The sequence below is a fragment of the Epinephelus fuscoguttatus genome, linkage group LG22 (genome assembly GCF_011397635.1).
Source record: "Epinephelus fuscoguttatus linkage group LG22, E.fuscoguttatus.final_Chr_v1".
In the NCBI taxonomy this organism is placed as follows: Eukaryota; Metazoa; Chordata; class Actinopteri; order Perciformes; family Serranidae; genus Epinephelus; species Epinephelus fuscoguttatus.
This window is the reverse complement of record NC_064773.1, coordinates 19,964,391-19,986,112: the sequence shown is the minus strand read 5'-3', so window position 1 is coordinate 19,986,112 and position 21,722 is coordinate 19,964,391. Positions and strand designations below refer to the sequence as shown.

The 21,722-nt window shown below is 41.8% G+C and overlaps 1 protein-coding gene across 5 annotated transcripts in view; it reads right to left on the bottom strand.

Annotated features, from left to right (window-relative positions):
* grm8a (glutamate receptor, metabotropic 8a) overlaps positions 1 to 21,722 on the bottom strand; it is a 337,827-nt gene that overhangs the window by 106,897 nt on the left and 209,208 nt on the right. For all 5 annotated transcript variants that reach the window (XM_049566773.1, XM_049566771.1, XM_049566775.1 and 2 more), the window contains 3 exons: positions 15,065 to 15,200; positions 13,245 to 13,399; positions 9,593 to 9,730 (listed from right to left, as the gene is read on the bottom strand). In XM_049566773.1, the coding sequence (XP_049422730.1) occupies positions 9,593 to 9,730; positions 13,245 to 13,399; positions 15,065 to 15,200 (429 nt within the window). The remainder of the gene's footprint in view (positions 1 to 9,592; positions 9,731 to 13,244; positions 13,400 to 15,064; positions 15,201 to 21,722) is intronic.

Here is a 21,722-nt window from a genome sequence, read left to right as displayed (position 1 = left end):
TGACTGGGTCTGTTTGTTCTGCACATAACTCGGCACCAAATAAAAAAGTCCTGAACATCTGGATCTTAAGTTAACAGAGAGCTGAGCTAGTGGCCCGTCTCTGAAATGGTGATTGGAGAGGAAGAGACCGATGCAGATAATTCAGCTCCTGGTAAAAACCTCCTGAACAATGAACACTGAAGGAATTTTAACCAGGAGAAACTTAGCTGGCTGCAGTTTACAGTTCGCACCACTAGATACCACTAAGTTCCCCTGAATTTAACACACTGGCCTTTTTTCAAAGATATTTTAAGGGCTTTTTGCCTTTAATTGACGGGGCAGGATTCACAGGAAGAGGGGAGAAAGAGAGGGGATGACAGGCAGCAAGGGGTCGTGGGCAAGGACAAAGCCTTTGTACATGGGGCGCCTGCTCTACCAGGTGAGCTACTGGGCACCCAAACACACTGGACCTTTATAGGTAAATATGCCTCATAATTTTCTCATAGGTATGACCTCAAGTTAAAGAAAAAATTGCTGAGGCGTATCATTTTTTTCTGACTTGATCTTCATTTCTTTACATTTTGCCAACAGGTAACTGTGTGAATGAAGTGAAATGACAGTACTGTAATTTTATGATATGTAACATTAGAAATATGGACTTTTACATAGAAAGGCTTCACTCATTTTCACAGAAATAAATTACAAAAATGGATAAATGTAATTAGATCACATGTTTGTAGTCGTTAAGACCTCACAAATTGTAATTTAAAACTTTTTCATAACTTTTAAGGCCTTACTGTTGTAACATTTGACTTTTTCAGGACCTGTAGACACTAACACTGACTTTGTTCATGATATAAAGTCTGTTGTTCATGTATTAAAACATATGGCGAGTCATACTATTGTACAGTGTACCACATCAGCACAAATTAACACAACATTTTCTTCATTTAGTTGTACTTAACATTCAAAACAAAATGATTCTGTGCTGCTACTTTCGCCGTTCATCGCTTGTATCTGCACCATGAGTTTCCCCCCCGTGTAGCAGGGTTAAAAGACCTCTGATTGAGTGTTATTGGACCCATTAAACCCAGCATGCAAAACAAGATTCGACCATAATAAGCCATGCAAGTGAAACCTATACAGCTGCATAAAACATACATTATTACAAAGAGCTTTGCAAATAGCTTTGAAAATAGCTCTCCTAAGATGGCTCGCCCATCAGAACTATATAAGTGTTAAACAGTGACGTTAACGTCTGCTTCATTTATGGACCTCGCTTTTATTTGCCACATTTACAGTGAATATAACAAAATGATATGGTCGATTAGTTTTTGTTACCATGTGAGCAATGTAAGACTCGACTAAGCACACATTAATGGGAGTGAGAGCAAATGAGAACATGAGTGAGGCAAAGCAGTTTTCTGAGCTTTGACATGTTTTTTTTTTTTACTACATTCACAGTGCTCTGTTAGTACTGTATCGCAATATGTTCATGCAAATAACATCCTTCAATTTGAATTTGCCAGAACAGAAAGAAGTGACAGATGATAGTTAGAAAGACAGGGCAGGAGAAAGTCAGACACAGAGAAAGTAGACTCCAGATTGACAGTCAACAAAGTAAGAAAAGATCACCAGAGCCACGAGAAAGGAAGATAAAATAATGATATAATTCCCTCGAGAGTGACACAAGTCACAACCCACACAGAAGGGAGAAAAAAAAGAAAAAAACAACAGCCAACAGTGTAACAACCTTGTTTCCTGCTCGCACTGCACTTTAATTCCTCTGTGTGTACCTGAGGCGTATAGCTCCTGTCACAAGGAATGCCATCCACTGGTGGAATAGATCCATTGATGGGCCCAGGTGGAGAAGAGTGTGGACAGAATATGTGTGTCCTGTGTGTGTGTGAATGGGCTTTAATACCAGTTCTTCCCTTTTTTGTGAGTGTGTGTACAGTGTTGATGTGTGACGCCTGTCCCAGTGTGTCTCTGTCCAGCCTGGAGCAGGGAAACACAGGTTCCACAGAACAAGGGTGTGATAATTCAAGATATCAGACAGAGTCACAACACAGAGTAAGGTGGAGTTGCTGCCACACATTCACTTTCTATGAGGAGCAGTGAATCCATCCTGCAGAGCATGATGGGATTACAGCAGACGCGGACTTGGGTGGACAAAATTTTCTAACTGTGACCTGGAAGGAGTGGAAAATTGCAGCGCAGGAACCAATCACATGTGAGATCTGTCTTGTCTTTGACTCTGTGTTTGAGCCGCCTTCATTTTACTGCCATTTTATTCCAATTAGGCGCCGATCTGGCTCTGAAATGTTTTACTGGGGAAACAGATCAGAGCAAAGCCAAATTCCAATTATAGCTGCTGTGCAGCAGTGAGTCAAGGCCGGGCATTTTGAGCAGGGAAAAGAGAAAGAAAGATTTAGAAAAAGGAAAAGGAGGAAGACAATGAGATTTTAAAAATATCTTTGAAATCATAATAAACACAGCATAATGCCTGAGTGGGCATTAATGTGTTTATTCGGTATTACCTAGGGCTCGAATTCACAACCTTAGACACCAAGGGCAAGTTCTGATCTTGATGACCTATCTGCCAAGCAAGAAACCACAGACTGGCTTCACACTATGTTTTCCCAAATCACCACGGTTGCATAGAAACTCAGTTTTAAAAACAGTGTCGAAAATTCCGTTAACAAGACAAATTTTTGAACATTTTTGTACTTCAGCAAGACCAAGGGTTCCCATCTGGTCCAGCCACAGGGTCCAGACTTCTCCTTAGTCATTAGTCAAAGGTCCACACGCTTTAATATATTCAGCATCATACTTGCATTTAGCCACGTCATCGACCTAGTTTGTTGTCTCTGTCAAGTAGCTGTCTGTTAGTCACACACTCTCCGGCAGGAAAAGGCACTTCAAAATAAAAGCACTGTGCTAGAAATTCACTGTACTTCAGAATAAAGGGTTTTTGACAAACTTGACACATTTGCGAGTCACTTGTGGTCCATTCAGAGTGGACCCGTGACCCACTTTCGGATTGGGACCCAACGGTTGGAAACCATTGATCTAGACATAATATGTATTCTGTACTGTTTTGCACGAAGACTGATTGTTCCATATGTGACAAACTGATGTTTAAAGGTGCTCTTATTTCAATCAACTGCTACAGTATACATGAGGATAGACTTTAGACTATTATCAAAAAAATCTACCATGACCTCAAAGTGTTGTCATTTATTTTCATTTACACTGGAGAACACAAAAATCTGTCTGGATCATTTGTGGACGCCGGTCTTAAGATGCTTTATGGTAAGTTTGTTGTTAGCTGATCTAAAAATGCGGAAGGTATTAGTTTTACAGTTTTTGAGAGAAACAGAGCAATGGACGTCATAATTCCTACTGCTTTTTGTTAGGAATTTTCAGTGTTTTAAACTTGAAACGGTTGTTGTCCCACCTCCATCGTCAGGACTATTAGCCTGCAGTGGTAACTGAAGAAGTTTGGCTTTGGACCTATATACAATGTTGTTAAAGTAACCTAGCATCCTCAGACGCAACCTGCCACAGAACTGTTGAAAACTGGCACAAACAAGGCACTGCCCACTGCCCGACCTTGCATTTTCCAAGCAGTTAAAAACACGGCATGTATACAGCCGCTAATTTCCAGGGCTGGGAAGTAGCTCCATGCCCATTAGCCACTTAGCACAACCATTACTGCTTTGCCCACAGCGTCATTAACAGGCGGCTCGCTCAGTGTGTGACGTGCACTTGTAGATAAAATATAGGCCTATATTAATGAAGGTTCATTAGTACGCTTTTGTATTTCTCTGTAATGTAGCACAGTGTTAACAATGTTACTGATACTATTCTTTCTCACACCTTCAACTCAAACCATTGTGTTGCCCCGCCCTAAATATATCATTTAATAATTAAATTGATATTGTAGACATGCGGGCGACTAGTCGACTAAAGGCCCTAAATCACGACTATTGGCCAACTAGGAAAATTCTAGTCGGGGGCAGTCCCAGCTGACAGTCCATCAAAGCTTATTTACAACGGATTGACTTATAACTCTAGGTAAAGACTCAATTAGTGGAGCTATAAATAGAAAAAGAGGTGTGCGTAAAACAGAACAACACAGCTTGTATTATAAATACATACAGCTGCATCTTTATAAAAACAAGGCTGATGGGACTTGAGGATCAGGTGTCAAAGTATCACATTAATTAGGAGCTTGTTCACTCATCCATGATTTTATCGGCAGCCACTGGGCATGGGAGTGTTTGTGAGCATGTAAGTGTGTATGCAGGCTTATCTATGATCTGGTGCCTGCTTCAGTCAGCTTCCCCTCAGGCATCGGTTTTACCTGACTGCACGCTTTCAACAGAACACAGTTTTATCCCAGTATCTGAGTTGTCCTGGCGGATGCTCTTACGAGCATATCAACCATGCTTGAGGGGAGAAAAAAAAAAACCTTTTTATTACAATCAAAAGTTGGAGTGCTTCGGATTTCCTCTGTTTGTGCTTAGTATTCTTTTTATGAAAGATGAAATGATGACAGATGAAAGTTGAAGTAGCGAACTGTAAATAAATTATTAAAATGGATTTATAGGACTGGAGAATGGATGTCCAGCTACTATTGCTGGTAGTAGCAGTAAGTCCACACAATACTGGGTATTTTTTCATTAGTTAAAATATGCATTAACTTTGTATAAGATGTTAGATTTACAAGTACATACACATACATAACAAATACATACAATGAAAATAAAAACAGAGGATACATAAAGTTCTGCACATGCCTTGAGAAAGATAGAAATACACAGGCATTGTAGAAATGAGAAGGAAGTCATAACTACTCATTTTGTCCTCACACAGGAATCAAAATGAACTTATATCTTGCAGTAAGACTGAAAGACAGACGCAAAAGAGTTGGTGATGCATAATAAGGTTAAGTCTCCACATAGGGCTTTCTTTTTTTTATTGGGGCCGACTTCCTTTTTTAGAGAGTTTCAACTTTTTGCGCAGCCACTCTTTTGCTGCTTCTTTTTGAAAGTCTATGAACTTTTCAAAAAAGCGCTGATGTTTGTCACTGGAGCAGGACTCGTCCCTCTTGTAACCACATAAATTGAGTACCCTGATCTCTATAAACCTTCAATTCATCAAATTTAATATAAATATATGCTGTTTTCCCCTGTGGTCTCACTCTGCTGTTGCAGGACGTCTGTTTACAGTCCTGTAGTCTCGCTCACCAGACCTTTCTCAAGAAAAGAAAGGTCTGGCTGGGCCGACTCTCACTTTAAGATTGGAGAAAAAAAACGCCATGGCTGCTTGTATTTCTTTCAACCAATCACAATCGTTCTGGGTGGTGTCACAGCAACGGTGTGCTTGCAAAAATATTGCCGGGGGGAAATAGGTTTTGGTGTAACACGCCCACAAAAATATCGCTTACAGGACGCGAACCATGGCAGAAAAATGGCTACATCCCCGCAAGATCAAACACCGCAAAAGTTAGTAAAGGACGTGTTGAAAACTGCTACACAACCGGAGGTGGTAGGGTGGGACTTCAGCGGATGGCTCGTTCCTCCCAATGAGAGGCTGATCTATAGAGCGAACTTCCGCCCACTCAGACTAACAGTCCTGTAACGCCATCCCCACCACTTGCATCTGCCATGTTTATCAGCCCAGCTGCCTGTTCTACCAGACTGACCTCAATACATACAATATATCCTCAAAACAGCCTCTTCAATATAAGGTGAATTGAAAGATGAGCCTAGTCCCAATTAAACACTCAGTCCCTTTTCCTAGCCTGGTGTGGCTACACAATATGACAAGTTTTTTATTTATTTATTGTCATAGAAGTTATTTGGATGTATAAAACCAGGTTGTTGGCTACCTCAAATTATTTTTATTTTATTTTTTAAATACTTTATTAATCCCAGAGGAGAAATTCAATTTTTCACTCTGTTGTCAATTACACACAGGTCCGAACACACACACATGCACAAACTGGACCTATACATGTACAAAGTGGAGAGATGTCAGAGTGGGCTGCCCATGACAGGCGCTCCGAACGGTTGGGGGGTTCGGTGCCTTGCTCAAGGGCACCTCGGCAGTGCCCACCAGTCCACGCTCCATATTTTGGTCCGGACGGGGACTTGAACCGGCGACCCTCCAGTTCCCAACCCAAGGACGGGGACTTGAACCGGCGACCCTCCAGTTCCCAACCCAAGTCCCTATGGACTGAGCTACTGCCGCCCCTAATGTGTCCATTCCTTGATTAGTCGGTAAGTTGTCCATATTGCTTTAGTCCGTAAGGGTCCTCAGATCAAAAGAATCAGGAGTTTTTCATAAAAATTAATCCAAGTTGTGAGTATTGTTTTAACAGCATAAAGTTGTGTTGTGTCGGTATGCCAGGTGCCATAATCCTCGAGTGCCTTAACTCTCTCTGGGCTGTCTGTCAGAGCTAGATCAAATAAATGATTCATAATTGACATATTATCTGAAGCTTAATTTTTAAACAAGTAATATTCATACTGGTTTAAAAAAACAATTTGATTTTATTCCCATATGTTTGCTGATAAACAGTTTTGTGTGAAAGGCATTAAAGGTCTGTCTCTTGATTTTAGCCTGGGCTTCTAAATGAAGTTATATGGTATGAAGTTTAAGGTTGGGACTTAAAAAAAACACCCTGATATACCATCAAACTTCAATACTGCCTTAGCCTAGTTGTCAGCGTTGCTCCATTTCAGGCAGCCATGGCATGGGACTCGTCCTTATGGTAACCATGACAATGGAGGAACTCAATCTGGCCGTGTGTTTATCCCACGCTGTATGATATGTAAGTCAGAAACTGTCACAGCAAAGTCAGAAAAGCCCATTTGTGGGGGCGTATCAGCTGGACGCTGAGTGTTGCTGGTGAGTGTTGAGCTTTTATCATTGACGCTTTGTAAGCTCATTGTTATCGATGTAGCTGACTCTCTGTTACGGCAGTGTTAGGATATTCTTGTCAAAGAAACAAAACCCATGCCCAGTGCTTCATCAAAAAAGTGCACCCCTCAGTGCCATGCCAGAGGAAAACGCCACATGGGCACACGCCTAAGTCATGTAGTGAAATAAAGCCCTCGCTGATGAGTGACTGACGAAGCACTGATTAAGCATCAGAGGAAGCTGAACAAGTGCTCATATTTGTGAGACAGGTTTCAAAACATGTTTCACATTTAGGAGTTCATTTTGTTTAATTGGTTAGTGGTCACCTATTAAGAGTTCAAATAATTCAAAACACACATTTTTTGCACTGCCAACAAGGGCGCCTCTGAGGGTGCGCTAACAATCTTTGACTAGAAATACAATGTTTAGTCTCTGATAAAAAATATGTCACTGTTAAAAAAGGCTCATATGGTGTTCTAATGAAATCCCAATTCAATACTAGTTTCCTCCAAAAATGTACGATTAATCTTGTATTTGCTTTAAAAATCCATAATGTTCAATACTAATTGATGTATTTTTCAAACTTTGCAGCTAACACAGCAGATGTTCCTATTTTTAATGAGAGCAGCAGAGAGTTTGTTTTGGACTATGGTGGAAAGTAACTATTTTTACTTAATAGGCCTTTTCACAGCTCTGATATCAATCACAGAGTGCTATTGTTTATATTTGTTTCTGCTTGTGACAGGTTTAAAGATGACAGAGCGTGATGTATTCAACAAACCTGGCGGAGGATTCTGTTCAGGTCATGTTTGGGCAAAATGAGCTCAGACGGAAACAAGCGTTTTCACTCTCATTTCCTTCTCTCAATCTCACTGTGGCTTATTGGTTTGTCCTTGGTGTTTCCTGTGTTATTTATTCACTTCAATATTATTCCTTTGTCTCTCCGTTTCCAATTTGTGCAACTGAACATTATTTTTCAACCCCTCTTCTTGCTAATTTTTGTCATTTGCACTTATTGACACTGTCTCTCTTTCTATCTGTCTCTCCCTCTCAGCCCAATCATATGCAATAATCACACCCATTTCCACATCCTCCCATCATCGGTGTCACCAAGGCGACCTTGAGCAGCAGGCTGCTGATTGGCTTCTGGGTTGATGATTTGGAGGTCGCGAACCCCAGCACTTGGAATTAATGGACTTTGTCGCGCGACTACAGGGCCGTCGACACGTACACGCCCACATACACGGATGCCACGGGAAGTAATAGACGGTCAATGGGAGTCACAGCCCTTACAAACCTAATTATGTGAACTAATGACGGGCATCAGATGGGGAATACTCACTGTGACACACACACATACACACACACACACACACACACACACACACACACATAAACATGCAGACTCAATCACAGCAGCGTGAGGTCATACAGGCGCTAAATCAGAGAGGTGTCATGTTTGTGTTAATGGATATACATACAGGTAAAAATCAGTGTTATTTACTCAGTAGCTAATTGAACTGTTTGGTTTTGGTAGCCAATGACAACCGTAGATGCAATGAATGCGCGTACACAACCCTGTCTAGATCACACACACATGCACACACAGCGCAGGCAAACGCATCAGCGGAAGTGCTTGGTCTTAAATAACAAGTTGCAGGTGTTTTGATATGACAGCAAAATGCAGGTCAAACCACATATCATGAACACATGCAAAAAATGACAAGAAGTGCCTCTCACAGCAAAAACACACACATTTACTCTCCAGACACACACTCGTGGAGGATACTAAATGACCACATTTACAAGCACAGACTTCAACAATTATTTAATTTCCCTTTTAGATTTGAGTACACAAACAATTGCTCTTGTTGAGCTGCATTGCTCCTTGGAGCCCAACAGCGAGTGTGATCTGTGCTTTAAGGATACTTATTAGAGCCAGCAGCGCTCTCTATGATATATACACACTAATTAAACCCCTGTGCTTGTCCCTGTTGATAAACTTTCAGAGCCAGGGTGCTCCAATGAAGCCTCAGACAATCCACAGTGATGTGGTAAATCTGCTGAGATTTTCCTGGGCTGGCCTAATTGGGAAGGGACCAAAAAGAGAGGTTGCATTTAGGGTGAAAAAGTTTCTCTAAAGACTTCAATCTTGTGAGAAGCTGAAGCTGTTAACAACTTTCAGAAAGAGATAAAGTAGTAGTGGTAGTTTTCGGAAGCTTCATTGATGAGCATTTTAGCTAGTCATGGTTTTGCATCAAACAAAACAAGAAGAATGAGGCGGAGCAAGATGTAAGGATGTGGTTGATGTGGTGCAGGGATGAGAGAAGACCAATTAAAAGTGACCACCTGCCAGATTTGTTAGAAGGTAAAACTTTAAACCCTCCGTGGAACATCTGTGGAGGTAAAACACCTCTTCTCAAATTGGCAAAATGATTTGTTACAGACTGGGTTACAAGTGTGAAGCCCCCCCTCCCCACTCTAGCTCGGAGCATTTTTATCACTTTCTTGTCTGCACTATAACTAAGGAGCAATCTGAACAAAGTCTGCCTAATTTACGCCCACTGCCTGTTTTTGCTGTCAGACATTTTGAGTTTCTTTGGCTTTTTCTTTCCAAATGGTTGAAACACTGGTGAGCAGTAATTCCTTTCATGAAAGAAGCCAAAGTGTTGAGTCTTACCTGTGCATTTCTTCAGGCTGCCAGGCCGTTTACCGTGCATCCCCAGCTTACAGTTGAAGTTTTCCTCCCAGAATTCAGCAAACCAAACGTTTCTTCTGTTGTTTGACAGTGAGCGGCTGCGGAAATACCGATCAAAAGCTGTAAAAGAGACAGACAGGGTACAGTTATAAAAACCTAGGGTGAAGAGGGGTTTCCATTTACCTTTTTGAAACTACACTGAATACATCTAACTGTCCATAAAGAGAACTGAACCAGCATCATTCTGAGTAAAAGAGCTGTTTTCAACACCTCCAAGATCTTGTTTGATGAGAGAGGGCATCTCTTCTGAGCCTGCCTGCGCTAAAAAATTATGTTCGTGATGGTGTTATACGTTTTGACTCACAAAGGCCTATGTTATGAATAGCCTATGGATCTAAAGTATGACTGAAAAGTCATTTCTGCGGCGCTCCTATCAAATACTGAAGCCGAGAGCGGGGAGAGCAAACATTTCAGACGGAGCTTTCACAGTCTACGTTGGCTACTTGTCCAATTTAATAAGCAGTGAGGAGGAGAGAGATGGGGGAGAACGTATTTCTCCACTCACAGGAATGGAAATACCTGTCAGAGGCTGGCAGGCTGAGATAAAGAGATTGGCGAAAGAAAAGAGAAATGAGGGAGACAAAAACACTCCTTGTACTACTTAGTTCATACCACAATTAATTGGAAAAGCAACTTTTTGCTTTGTTGTCTGTGAGGAGATGACAGCAAAACTGGATTTTTAGAAGACATTTTCATTGCCATGTTGCTTTATAACCATCATTAACATCATTGGTGGTGTGTTGGGTACCTGAATACATTAGGAGTTATTTGTTGTTCCTGTGGGCTTCAGGTATGCCCCAAGAAGGCAGCAAAGAGGCATTTACACTTCACTAATAAAAAGGAGGAGTCATTTCCAACACCACTGGGACTGGAGTTCAGGGCAACACAGTGCATATGAAACGAACTGCGGAGGACGGGTAAATCACCGGGGACTATCAGAGTGACTTGGACAGCCTGTGCCATGCCAGACTCGCTGTAAAAGGTGACAAGAGCTGCCTTGATTAATCTCCTCTGCTGTCAGGGAAATTGGTCCTGCGTGCACCTGTGTAGCTCAATTGCTGCTTAGACTGCTGGGAACAGTGGGTTCCCTCCCTGTGGAGCTCAACAGGTAGCACATCTCTACCATCCCAGATTACAGGCTTCTCACTGTAATCACAGATGCGCTGCTCATAAAATCAGAACATAAACATTTAAGGTAAAGTGAGGTTCTTTAAACAGCGTTAACTTTGAAGCCCTCATATCAGACAAGACAATTACTTCCACCAATTTGGCATTTGTCTGGGGACAATGGACCTTCTGGGGCACCAGTGATTTGGGGAATACATTCATTTGCTTGGCTGTTATTGGCTAAGCAAATTTTAGCCTTGCATTACTTCCACAAATACAGTCGCTGAAGTGTTTTTTAGAGTATTTCACCTCTTCCTGACTCGATGGGATGCGAACGAGCAAGCAAATGTTAGATTGTTACAGTGTTTCCCAACAAAGATGTCCTAGCCTGCTCTGTGCATCAGCAAACAGGCTAAGCTCTGTGTCACTGTGACACTTTTCCTTGCTCCATCCACCAGAGTTCACTCATTTGCTGTTACAGTAATAACTAGATATTGCATGTCAAGATGGCACCTATTCAACACAATGGAGCTGCTCACCTGGCATATATGCCAAACAAAAATTTTTAGCTTCCAGATTTACTTTCATGGCATGCGGCCCAACAAATACACGGGGTAGTGTTTCTCTTGCTGGCCCCGCCTGCGAGTTCCCACTCAGTTAATAGATTTTACATTTTAATGACATGTATTTTTAAACCATTTGTCTCGGCTTGAGGAAAGTTTTACAAATTAAAAACCTCCGTGGATAAAAAAAATTCATGATAAAAGAGAGTCATAGTTAACCTTGTTTGCAGTTGGAGGGAATAGTTTTGCTGAAATAAAAAACTGACTTAAACACTGACTTTATTTGTGATCGCAATGCGCAAAACGCTGTCTTCACGTTCAGTGTGAGCACTCCATTACAGTTAGATGAAAGGATGTAATATACACTAATTATAAAGCTGGAGCCAGAAGACAGTTATTCTGTTCAAAAACCAAAGTGTAAAAACAACAAGCTTCAGTATAACAAAAATACACGTGGCAGGCTATTTTTTGCGCCAGGGGCAATGATTTCCTTAAGTCACCACTGGTCGCCTGGCAACCTTTCAGCAACAAAACTTCAATAAGACTATTATTTTTGTAGAGATCCAGGCTGGCTGTTTCTACCAGTCCCCAGGCTTTGTGCTAAGCTAAGTTAATCATCCTTTGGTTCTTTTTTAATTCTTTTAAATTTTTTTTTAAATTTTATATACTTTATTAATCCCCGAGGGGAAATTCAATTTTTCACTGTTTGTCAATTACACACGCTCCGTATTTTGGTCCGGACGGGGACTTGAACAGGCCCCTATGGGCTGAGCTACTGCCGCCCCATATATTCACGCAAAGATATAAGTGGTAGAGATCTTTTCATCCAACTCTTGGCAAGTGAGCAACTAAGCCTGTTTCCCATAATGTCAAATTATTCCTTTCAATAAAAAATCATTAATCAAATACGCAATGTTTTAACATAAATTTGAACCGACAGTAAACTATGAGGTTTTAATATCTATTGGAATCCCCATTAGTTGTTGCCTTGGCTTGATTATTGAAAATATGCTATAAGGGGTTTTAATTAAATAGCGTTTCATAAAAAAGTGCATTATATCATTTTTATATTCTTAAAATGTCATGCAGTAAAAATTGTCTCCCTCAGGAATATAAATATTAGAAACACCTCATTATAATGGACACCAACTGCTGCCTTAAAAACTGACCTTAGAGTTGAATCAACACCTCTCTGACACAGTATCGCCAACACCTGAGCATCTTAAGCTTCACAAAGGCAGGATTGGTTGCATGGTTATTGAATTATCTTGCATCACATTGTCAGGTGTACTTTATAAATTGGTAACTCCATGTATGCACTCTCCAATAATCCTGCACTGATCCCACCTCACACACAACTCTGTCTATTCTGACGACCCCACAGCGTGTTCCCTCATGCCGACCAGCCAAAGCTGACTTTGATTCATTTAAACCTCGACATAGGCTCCCTCTCCCTCCCTTTCAGTTTATATCTTGCCGCTTTTGTGTCCCTCCAGGAGTCAATTATCTAATAGGGAGCTCTGACAGGGAGCAAATGAGGATATCCTCTCTGGCCTAATGGCAAAAACTTGTTATCCGCTGGGATCAAGAGTCAGGGAACATGAGTGTATTTTACTTTCTGTTTCTGGTCTTCCCCCCATCCCCTTAATTTGAGCTATTAGACTTTAAACACACACACACACACACACACACACACACACACACACACACACACACACATAACATCAGCTTACTTCAATTCGTCACACAGCCAGGTGTGAGGAAATTATCTCAGTACAGATGGAAATTTTTGGCATCTTTACCAATTTCTACAAGAGATCTCCCCCGCATCAACTGTCAGTTACTGACTGTGTATGCGATGACCTAAGAGCACGGCATCACTGTGTGTGTCTTCACACTCTTACCATCCACAGATGCTCGTTTTGGGAGAATCGTGATGGCTCCCTCTGCCACTCTCTCCTGGCCAATCACAGGGGAGATTTTGGACCCCCAGCTGTCTGAGCCAACCCACAGGAAGTGACCTGTCTGGTTGTTCTTTTTGGCTGCATCCAGAACTCGTCTGTTAGGGAAGAGAGCAGAGGATTGAAGTGTTAAAGTAGCACAGGAACGAACAACAAAAATGGGTGGAAGCATTAAGTGTCTAACTAGATCCTGATGATGGCCCTTTTGATGTCCTATTGATGGAGACAATGAACTCCTCCCTCCACAGTAACTGTACCATGATCTCGTAAACAGCGCACTGAAAGTGTTCATTCCACTGGGTTTAAGCTGGGTCTAACTCGCCCCTGCAGCAGCTGCTCCTCCTCATCGATCTCATCTGAGCAGCTGTGAACGAATCAACAGATCAATTATCCAACCCACAACTCAGAAAGTGCTGTTGAGGAAAAAAAATAACTAATGGAGAGCTCCACCTGTGCTGCGTTCACGGACCCCGAAAACCATACAAATTCAGAGAGGGGACGCACATGCATTTAAAAGAATAAAAGGGGGAATGCAAGCCAAGAAAAACTTGACAGATGGGTAATTGCATCAATTTTTGGGTTGATACTATTTGTTGCATAGATCTGATCTGATTTTAATTCATTTATTCATTTTGTTTGTCTGTTTTTGGGTTGTTGTTTCCCCTTAAGGGGGAGTGGTGGGCTCCGACGTATCCGCCTTCCGTCCATCCCGAACCGGAGGCCCCGCCACCCCGCAGGGAGCCAGACACAAAGCACCACCAACAATGGGAGGAAGAATAAGATCTATATATCATTGACAAGTTGAGGTGTGTGTTACGATATGACCATTTTAACACCACAGAAAAATCCATGCTGTGATTTTGTATCAAAAACTGTTGACATTTGGAGATTTATATAATAACTGTAACTTACATCAATTAAATGGCGAGCACTTCTGTCCCTTAAACTGCTGAGAAACCCCTTAGTGTCAATACACCTATATTAAAGCCATACATTCCCTGAATGCTCCAGGATTGTAGGTTTGTAGTTTCATGAGGCTGCGTTTATCCTAGAGGTCACAATTTGTCACTTTGTACAGCGAAGTCAAGTTTAAAAAAAAGTCTCCCTACAATGAAATAGCTACTTTGGGGACTAACATCATTATGAATAAATATCGTTTGGCTCATTGAATCCACAAGAGTCTCAGCCTTCCAGTCATACCCAAGTTATGCAATTCCAATACTGTTAAGGGACCCCAGTGTGCAGAAAGATTCAAGTACACCACTTTCAGAGCAGGCGAAAAAAACACATTTATACAGCATGCAAAAACTACATGGCATTAGCATAGACTGGGCATGTCTGTGTATGGGAGACTTGTGGGTACCCGTAAAGTCGAGAAGTCAAGGGACACCTTTGTTTTTCCTCACCAAACGTTAGCCTAACTGGACCATTATCTAGCCCAATTCCCAACAACCTCACATGGCATGTTACCAATAGATTGCTTGACAAGTGAGCCTGCCAGCCTGCCATTCTCTTAAAAACAGTAACACTGGCCATGAGTGCTGGTGTTCTTGCAGTTCTCTTAGGGTTAACATCAGTGATGGTGTTATTGTCTAGGGGTAATAGTCACTTCAGTGACATTAAGGTATCTTAGGTATGTTATTATAAGAGAGTAAGCTGATAATGCAGCAGAATGTATCATTACAACCAAAGTACAGGTAAAGGCAGCAGCACAATGATGAGCAGTGGCAGCGGGGACACTTGTTTAAGGGCGCGGTACGTACCGTATGTCGTCCTCATTAGCGAACATGATGACGGCCCTGGCATTGGAGGTCTCCAGCAGGCGTCTGATGATCTTGTCAAACTCCCCTGGCCTGGGCTCCCTGGGGATCTTCAAGGACTGGGCGATACACACACCACCTGGGACAGATTGAGACAGAGAATCTGTATTTTAGTCAGTGATTTCCATTTATTCATTTATATTCTTCACTCACATTTAGTCACTCTCTCTTAATATGGCCTGCAACCGGTAAATAAAACAGTGTTTGTGGTCGTAAACACTTCCCCTGGTGCATGAAGTAATGTGGTTTAACATCTCCAGCTGCGTCAGCACTTTGAGATAAATATAGGAATAACTGGACGATTAATACAACAGCAGCAGCCACCATTTAAAATTCAAGGGAATCCCAGAAAATCCAAACCACAGGATGTAGTACGACTGGCCGAGTAGTTTGGGGGAAGACAAGCACTTTTTAAAAAATATGAGGATCACAGATTAAACATTCATGTCGAAGCCGGCAGATTATGAAACAAGAGTTGGAGAGTAGGGTGAGATATGACAAGGTATGAAGGAAGTAGAGCACTGGAGCAGGGAAATACAAGACACAAAAGGCTTAGAGGGAAGGATGTAGTGCTGATGACATAATGGAATGACGGCAAGAAAAACAAGATGTGGAAAAAAAGAGGAAACAGCAAGAGGGAGAAGAAGAGGTTAATGGTGGAATTGAAAGAAAAGGCAAAGAGTTTGAGATGCAGCAATGGAGGGCAGGATGGAAAGGAAAGACGAGAAAATTAGAGAATACATGGGAAGGAAATTACTGTGGTGATGGGAGGTGTTGACCACAAAATACAAGGGAGAAAATGAATGGGGCAACATTGTGATTCAAAGATCACGTCACTGCGCACAGCGTGAGCGCCAGGAAATATCCTCTGTACCCACCTCGCACTACTTCATTTCCTTTTGTGAAGAAGGACCAGAATAGCGGCTACAGCAATATTAGTTATTTCACTCGCAATGTGTGATAATGCGGGGGATATTTGTTGACATTGTTACGCTCGCCCTCTTCTTCTCTCAATTTCAATTTTCATTTTCAATTAAACTGGCTTTATTGGACTGACATTATGAATCAAACATGTCGCCAGAGCGAAAGGTCACATATTCAGACACAAAGCACAATAGAATCTAAAAAGTAAATTGCGTCTCTCGCTCTTGCAAACACGCACAAATAGTTCATGTTCAACCCTGGAAATGTGGAGGAAAAATGTGTAATGGTTTTTGAATGACTCTCTGAACAAATGGGCATCCACATAAAGAGGAAAGGAAATATCTCTTTAGAGAAATGAGATGTCTTTTCCTCTGAAGCATTACGTGACGCTGATTACAGGTGGATCAGCTGTCAGGAGGCTGTATTAACAGCTCTAGAAACTTTTAATGGAGTTTGTCTGCACACACATAATGTTATACATACATAATGATAAACATACAGATACAGCTGTCAGTAGCAGAGCAGCAGTGTTTTCTCTCTGTCTAAGAATACATTACTGGAACACTGGAAACAATTTATTAGGCCAAAATTAAAATTCTGTAACTCATCAACCCGACGCACAGGAATGATCAGCCTCAGTGAGACTGAAAGGACATGATGATTACTGATGTAAAGTGTTTCTTGCAGGCAGGCGGACGCTCTGACTTTAACTGTATCCATAATAAAAGTTGATTGTGAAGAGAGAAATCTTTCTAATAAATGAAGAAATTCGTTTGTTTCTTTTTCTTGGTCAGATTTTTAACTCGATGGTGAATCAGAAAACAAATAAAATATAAAACGTGGCAGTGATGCACTTGATCTAAAACTTTAATCCGTCTTCCCTCTGGAATTGAGACGTCCTACAAGGTGGTGAGTCTCGATCAATTTCCGGGTCAAGTGATCGAGGATAGAGGGGTCAAGGAGGGATATTGGGATGAACCCACCACTCACTCACACTCTCCTCTTCCTACAAACACACACGCACACACACAGAACCCCACATCCCATACTGCTTTGCACTAATCCAACCTCTGTATTTAAGCTCTGTTCCGTTAATTAGCTCTGCTTCATTACATCATTAGCCCAGCTCAAGGTGTAAAGGTGTGTCTGTGTGTGTGTGTGTGTGTGTGAGGATTATGTCATTGTTATACATTACATCTCCTTTATCCTTGTGCACAATAAGACTGACAGAGTGTATCCATGTCTTTTGTGTGTGTGTGTGTGTGTGTGTGTGTGTGAGAGAGTGAATGATGTGCCCTCTCCTCCCTGCCTGTTCCAGTCCATTTATTGAACATCTGTACAGTCTGTCGCTTTCACTATATCACTCTCCTTAATCACGCACACGCACACTCGCGTTCGCACCCGTGCACTAGCACCCGTGCACTAGCGTGCATGACTGATAAAACAAATACTCATTAGCCTCAAATTAAAAGCCTCTCAAGGATAATCACGACTGTGACAAAATGTACACAGGCGCCCCCATCTACCCCTCACACACACATACACACACACACACACACACACACACACACACACACCCTTCGCTCTACAAACTTGGAAGTTAAGAATGCTTCCTCAAGGATAATCACCAACTTGATATACACCGTCTCATACGTACAGACAGATTGCAAATTATGAGGAAACAAGGCATGCAGCGTGTAAACACACACACACACACACATGCAAAAGAGCTGATGTTTGCATTCTCTCCACCATTGTCCTTGGACGGGTATGAAAGTGATTAAATCATTCTTTGTTTCACAGCCTCACTCCTATCATCAATAACTGCCCCCGTGGAGAACAGACTTCCCAGATGAAGACAAAATCAAATTATATCTGTGCATCTGTCATTAAGTGTTTATGTACACACGCTCGTGGACACACCTGACTGTCAGCGCTGCAGCCAAATTCACTTCTAACCCCCAAAACACTCCGTCCTCTTTGATGGTGCCAAAAAAGAAGCTCGTTAAAAGCGGGCATCGGTTATTAGAGCGCACCTTTGCTGCTCTGCTGAAAGGAAAGCTGTGAGGTTAGGTCAGGAGAAACATCACCATCTTTTTTTCTTCTTTTTTTTTTAATTACTCACTGAACGCCTAGTTGAAAGGAGAAGTTGTTAAATAAAAAGGAGGCTTTGGAAGGGAGAGATTTAACATCAAAACCCCTCACACATCACAGCAGCCCAGACAGGGGATTTGCCTCACTCTGCAAACTAGAAATGTAAAGAAGCGGAGAGACAGATGACAAAAGTCTCGAAAACAATAATGCCAAAGATATTTTTGAGGCCAGTGCCTCATTTGTTGCCTGTTGAGGCACAGCACGAGAAAAACATTTGGTCAGATGTGAAAAAGTGCTCCTGTGAACTACAAAGCCTGGTATTGATTTCAGTGAAGATCTGGGTTACAAACCTGCAGCTCAGGTACCTGACGTGGTGTGACAGCTCTCTGTTGGCCAAAATTTAACCACATCTAGCTGCCAATTCCCTTTCAAAGGGGAGAGACAGTGGATGATGACACATATCTATACCCATTATCACATGAATAAATAATTGCAAAATGCATAATTTGGATCTCAATATGTCATATCACATGTCAATATGTATATACCTCATTTTTAGATATGTCTAAATTCAGCCCGATTTGCACAGACTAGTATTACCAAGCAGCAACCTACGGGGCTGAAAAATGAAGCCAACACAGAAGTGCAGAAACATGCAGTTCTTTGAATGGCCACTTGAGGCTGGCTCCAAAAGCCAGTCAGTCCCCATAGACCCCCATGTTAAAGTGCCTAACTTTACAGCATGTTAACAGCCTGGTACAAAAACCGGTTATGGTCTCCGTAGCTAATTTTACCTTTTATGACAACTGTTTGGAGGGTAAATTTCCCCTCAGTCCAGCCTCTTGCCCAAATATGGTCACTTCCAGCTCCAAAAAAGTAGTGATGACTGAAATGCCAAACTTGAGGCTTCAAAGAGGAGTCTACAAACCAATGGGTGACTTCATGTTACGTCCATTGTTTTAACAGTCTTTAGCCCTGTTTCCACCAAACACTTTTGGTATGGTACCTTTGGAACCAAAGGTAATTCTTCAGACATGGTAGCTAGACCCAAGGACCGCTTTTTTCTACCGCAAGCAGTGATCTTTCATGTGTATGGGGTTGTTATCACTCACTGTTCCGTCCAGAGCTTTCTGTAGTCTGCACCTCGTCCACAGAACGGGTTGCAAGCCGACATTTTCAGAACATAATAGAACAGGCTGCAGTGAGAGTCTCTCTTGGTGGGATCTTCAAAAATAACGGGGTTGGTACATTTAGTCCATTTCAGGTAAGGAGAGGTGCCAGTTCACCTCCTGGGCACTGCCGAGGTGCCCTTAAGCAAGGCACTGAAACCCCAAACTGCTTGGGGCGCCTGTCCATGTCCATGTAAAGGTCCTGTTTGTGCATGTGTGTGTATTTCGGACTTGTGTGTATATGACAACAGAGTGAAAAAAACTGAATTTCCCCTCAGGGATTAATAAAGTATATAAAATTGAAATAAAAAATTAAATTAAAAAATAAGCTCAGGGGTTTCATGTTGCTGATGCCCACAGGAACGATGCTCCACAACACTATTATTCCTCAGACTGAGGATTGGGATATATGCAGTTCACATAATTAATTATTTATATCTTTAAACACTTGAGGTTCCACTCATTATTAAAAGTGTATGTCATCCAAGAGAGATAATAAAAACTAAAGTAAATTTGTCACGTTGAAATTTAAGGTGTGCAGATGGTTTCATGTCGTCAGCTCACACATTGAGTAACATAACAAGTTACGTTCCACCTTTAAAGTCACTGGCAGTCGGCCCAGTGAATTAAGTATTTTTTCTCTGTCTACAGCTGCTGCAAGAGGCAGCAAAACATCCTCTCATTTTATAGTTATAGTTTGCTAATATATGTAAAACTCTCCACAGTATGAACAGTGGTTACATGAGCCTCAAAACCAGACACAACTCAGCCCTGAGCAGAGTGACCGTCCTCTATTGACCAGTCAACAGACTGCAGTGTTCACAGCTCCACCTTTTAGTACCAAATCTGCATGCTAGGTACCCCGACAGAGGGGGGACCAAAAATGGGGACGGTACAGAACGGTTCCATTGGTACCATCCAAAACTTTTCACAGTGGAAATGGATTAAAGGCGTACCGAACTGAACTGTACCTGGCTTTTGAGTATTACCAGAGGACCTACAAATTACCCTCCATGTCTGTGTTTGGTGCCGCACATTTGTATAGGATAAGGAAAGTCTGTATTTTACTCAAGTTTGCTGACATTGCCCCTCGACATGATGTCAAGGCCAAAGGTGTCGTGCTGCCAAAATGCACCGGAATGATGCTCAGCCACTTCTTCTCTCAAACTGAGGCAACAGAACTGCAGTTCACATAATCCTGTCAAAATTTAACAAATGGAATGGTCGGAGATGTCAAATTGACATTTAATGTGTGTTGAGTGATCCCTGCTGTCAACTCATGCATCCACTACCATGACAAATTACCCGAGGTCACCAGTTAGTACAATTCCCACGCAAATCAGCCCAAATTTGCTAGACTTAGAGAAATCAAGAGTAAAAAGCTGTTGAATCCTTCTCCGCTGTAAACTGCAGCATTGCTTGTTATGGACAGAACTGTCTCATTTCTCCGCGACCCTCAAAAACACAATCTGCAGGCTCATAATTTGGCTGATTGTGTAAAAACTGGATAATTAATTGTTTAGGGACATCACATCGCACGCCAGGCATACTAATGTGAGGCCAGTTGGAAATTCTCTTTATTCACTTCACAAATAAAAGAATGGTCTCGGCTGTATTGGACCACAGTAATAGCCGTTTTCTTACATAATTCAGCCATTGTCGCGCGATCATCTACAACAGACTAACTGAATTACGGGCCCAACATCTGATCAGCAGCAACACACTGTGTTGTCAGTTTATCTCTAATAATCTGATTATTGAGGCTTCAGTGTCAAATACAATGTGACTGAATGCTAATTCCTTGTGGCTGTTTATGTATATCTTTGTGCATGTGCACTCAGTTTGTTTACATCTTTGAGTGAAAGTGGAAAGCATATTTTTCTGCAAGTGCAGATATCCACCAATGAGCCTGAGTGCACACAGTAGTCTGAGCAAATGCATGCATACAAGTGCAGACGTGCACGCAGTTTTTGTGTGTGGGCGCGCGCATACATATGTCCCCACTGCCGCGATTAAAAAGCGGCACAGGGTGCAAGTTGTGATGATAAATTCAATGTTAAGTGCATCCAGCGCTTCTCCAAATGAAACCCTTATAGTCGGTAATTAACTCCATTCTGTTTAGAGATTAAATTCATTCTGTTTCAGGACTGGATACACCGCTGTCTCAACCTTTAATTAACAATCTGCTTCCCTCCCATGCTCTCCTCTCTCTGCACCATTTCATCTATTAACCAACAGAGACAAGAATGAGGAGGGGAAGAAAGAGGAATAACTCATCTTCCTCACTGTGTAGTGTCTCCTCACCTTCAGCTTGTCAAACTTCTCAGGGAGTACATCTCCAAGATATTTCAATCATGTGAGTAAAAAGAACAAAATCATAGTGTTCTATTTCCTGGGAATTCAATTTACTGTAG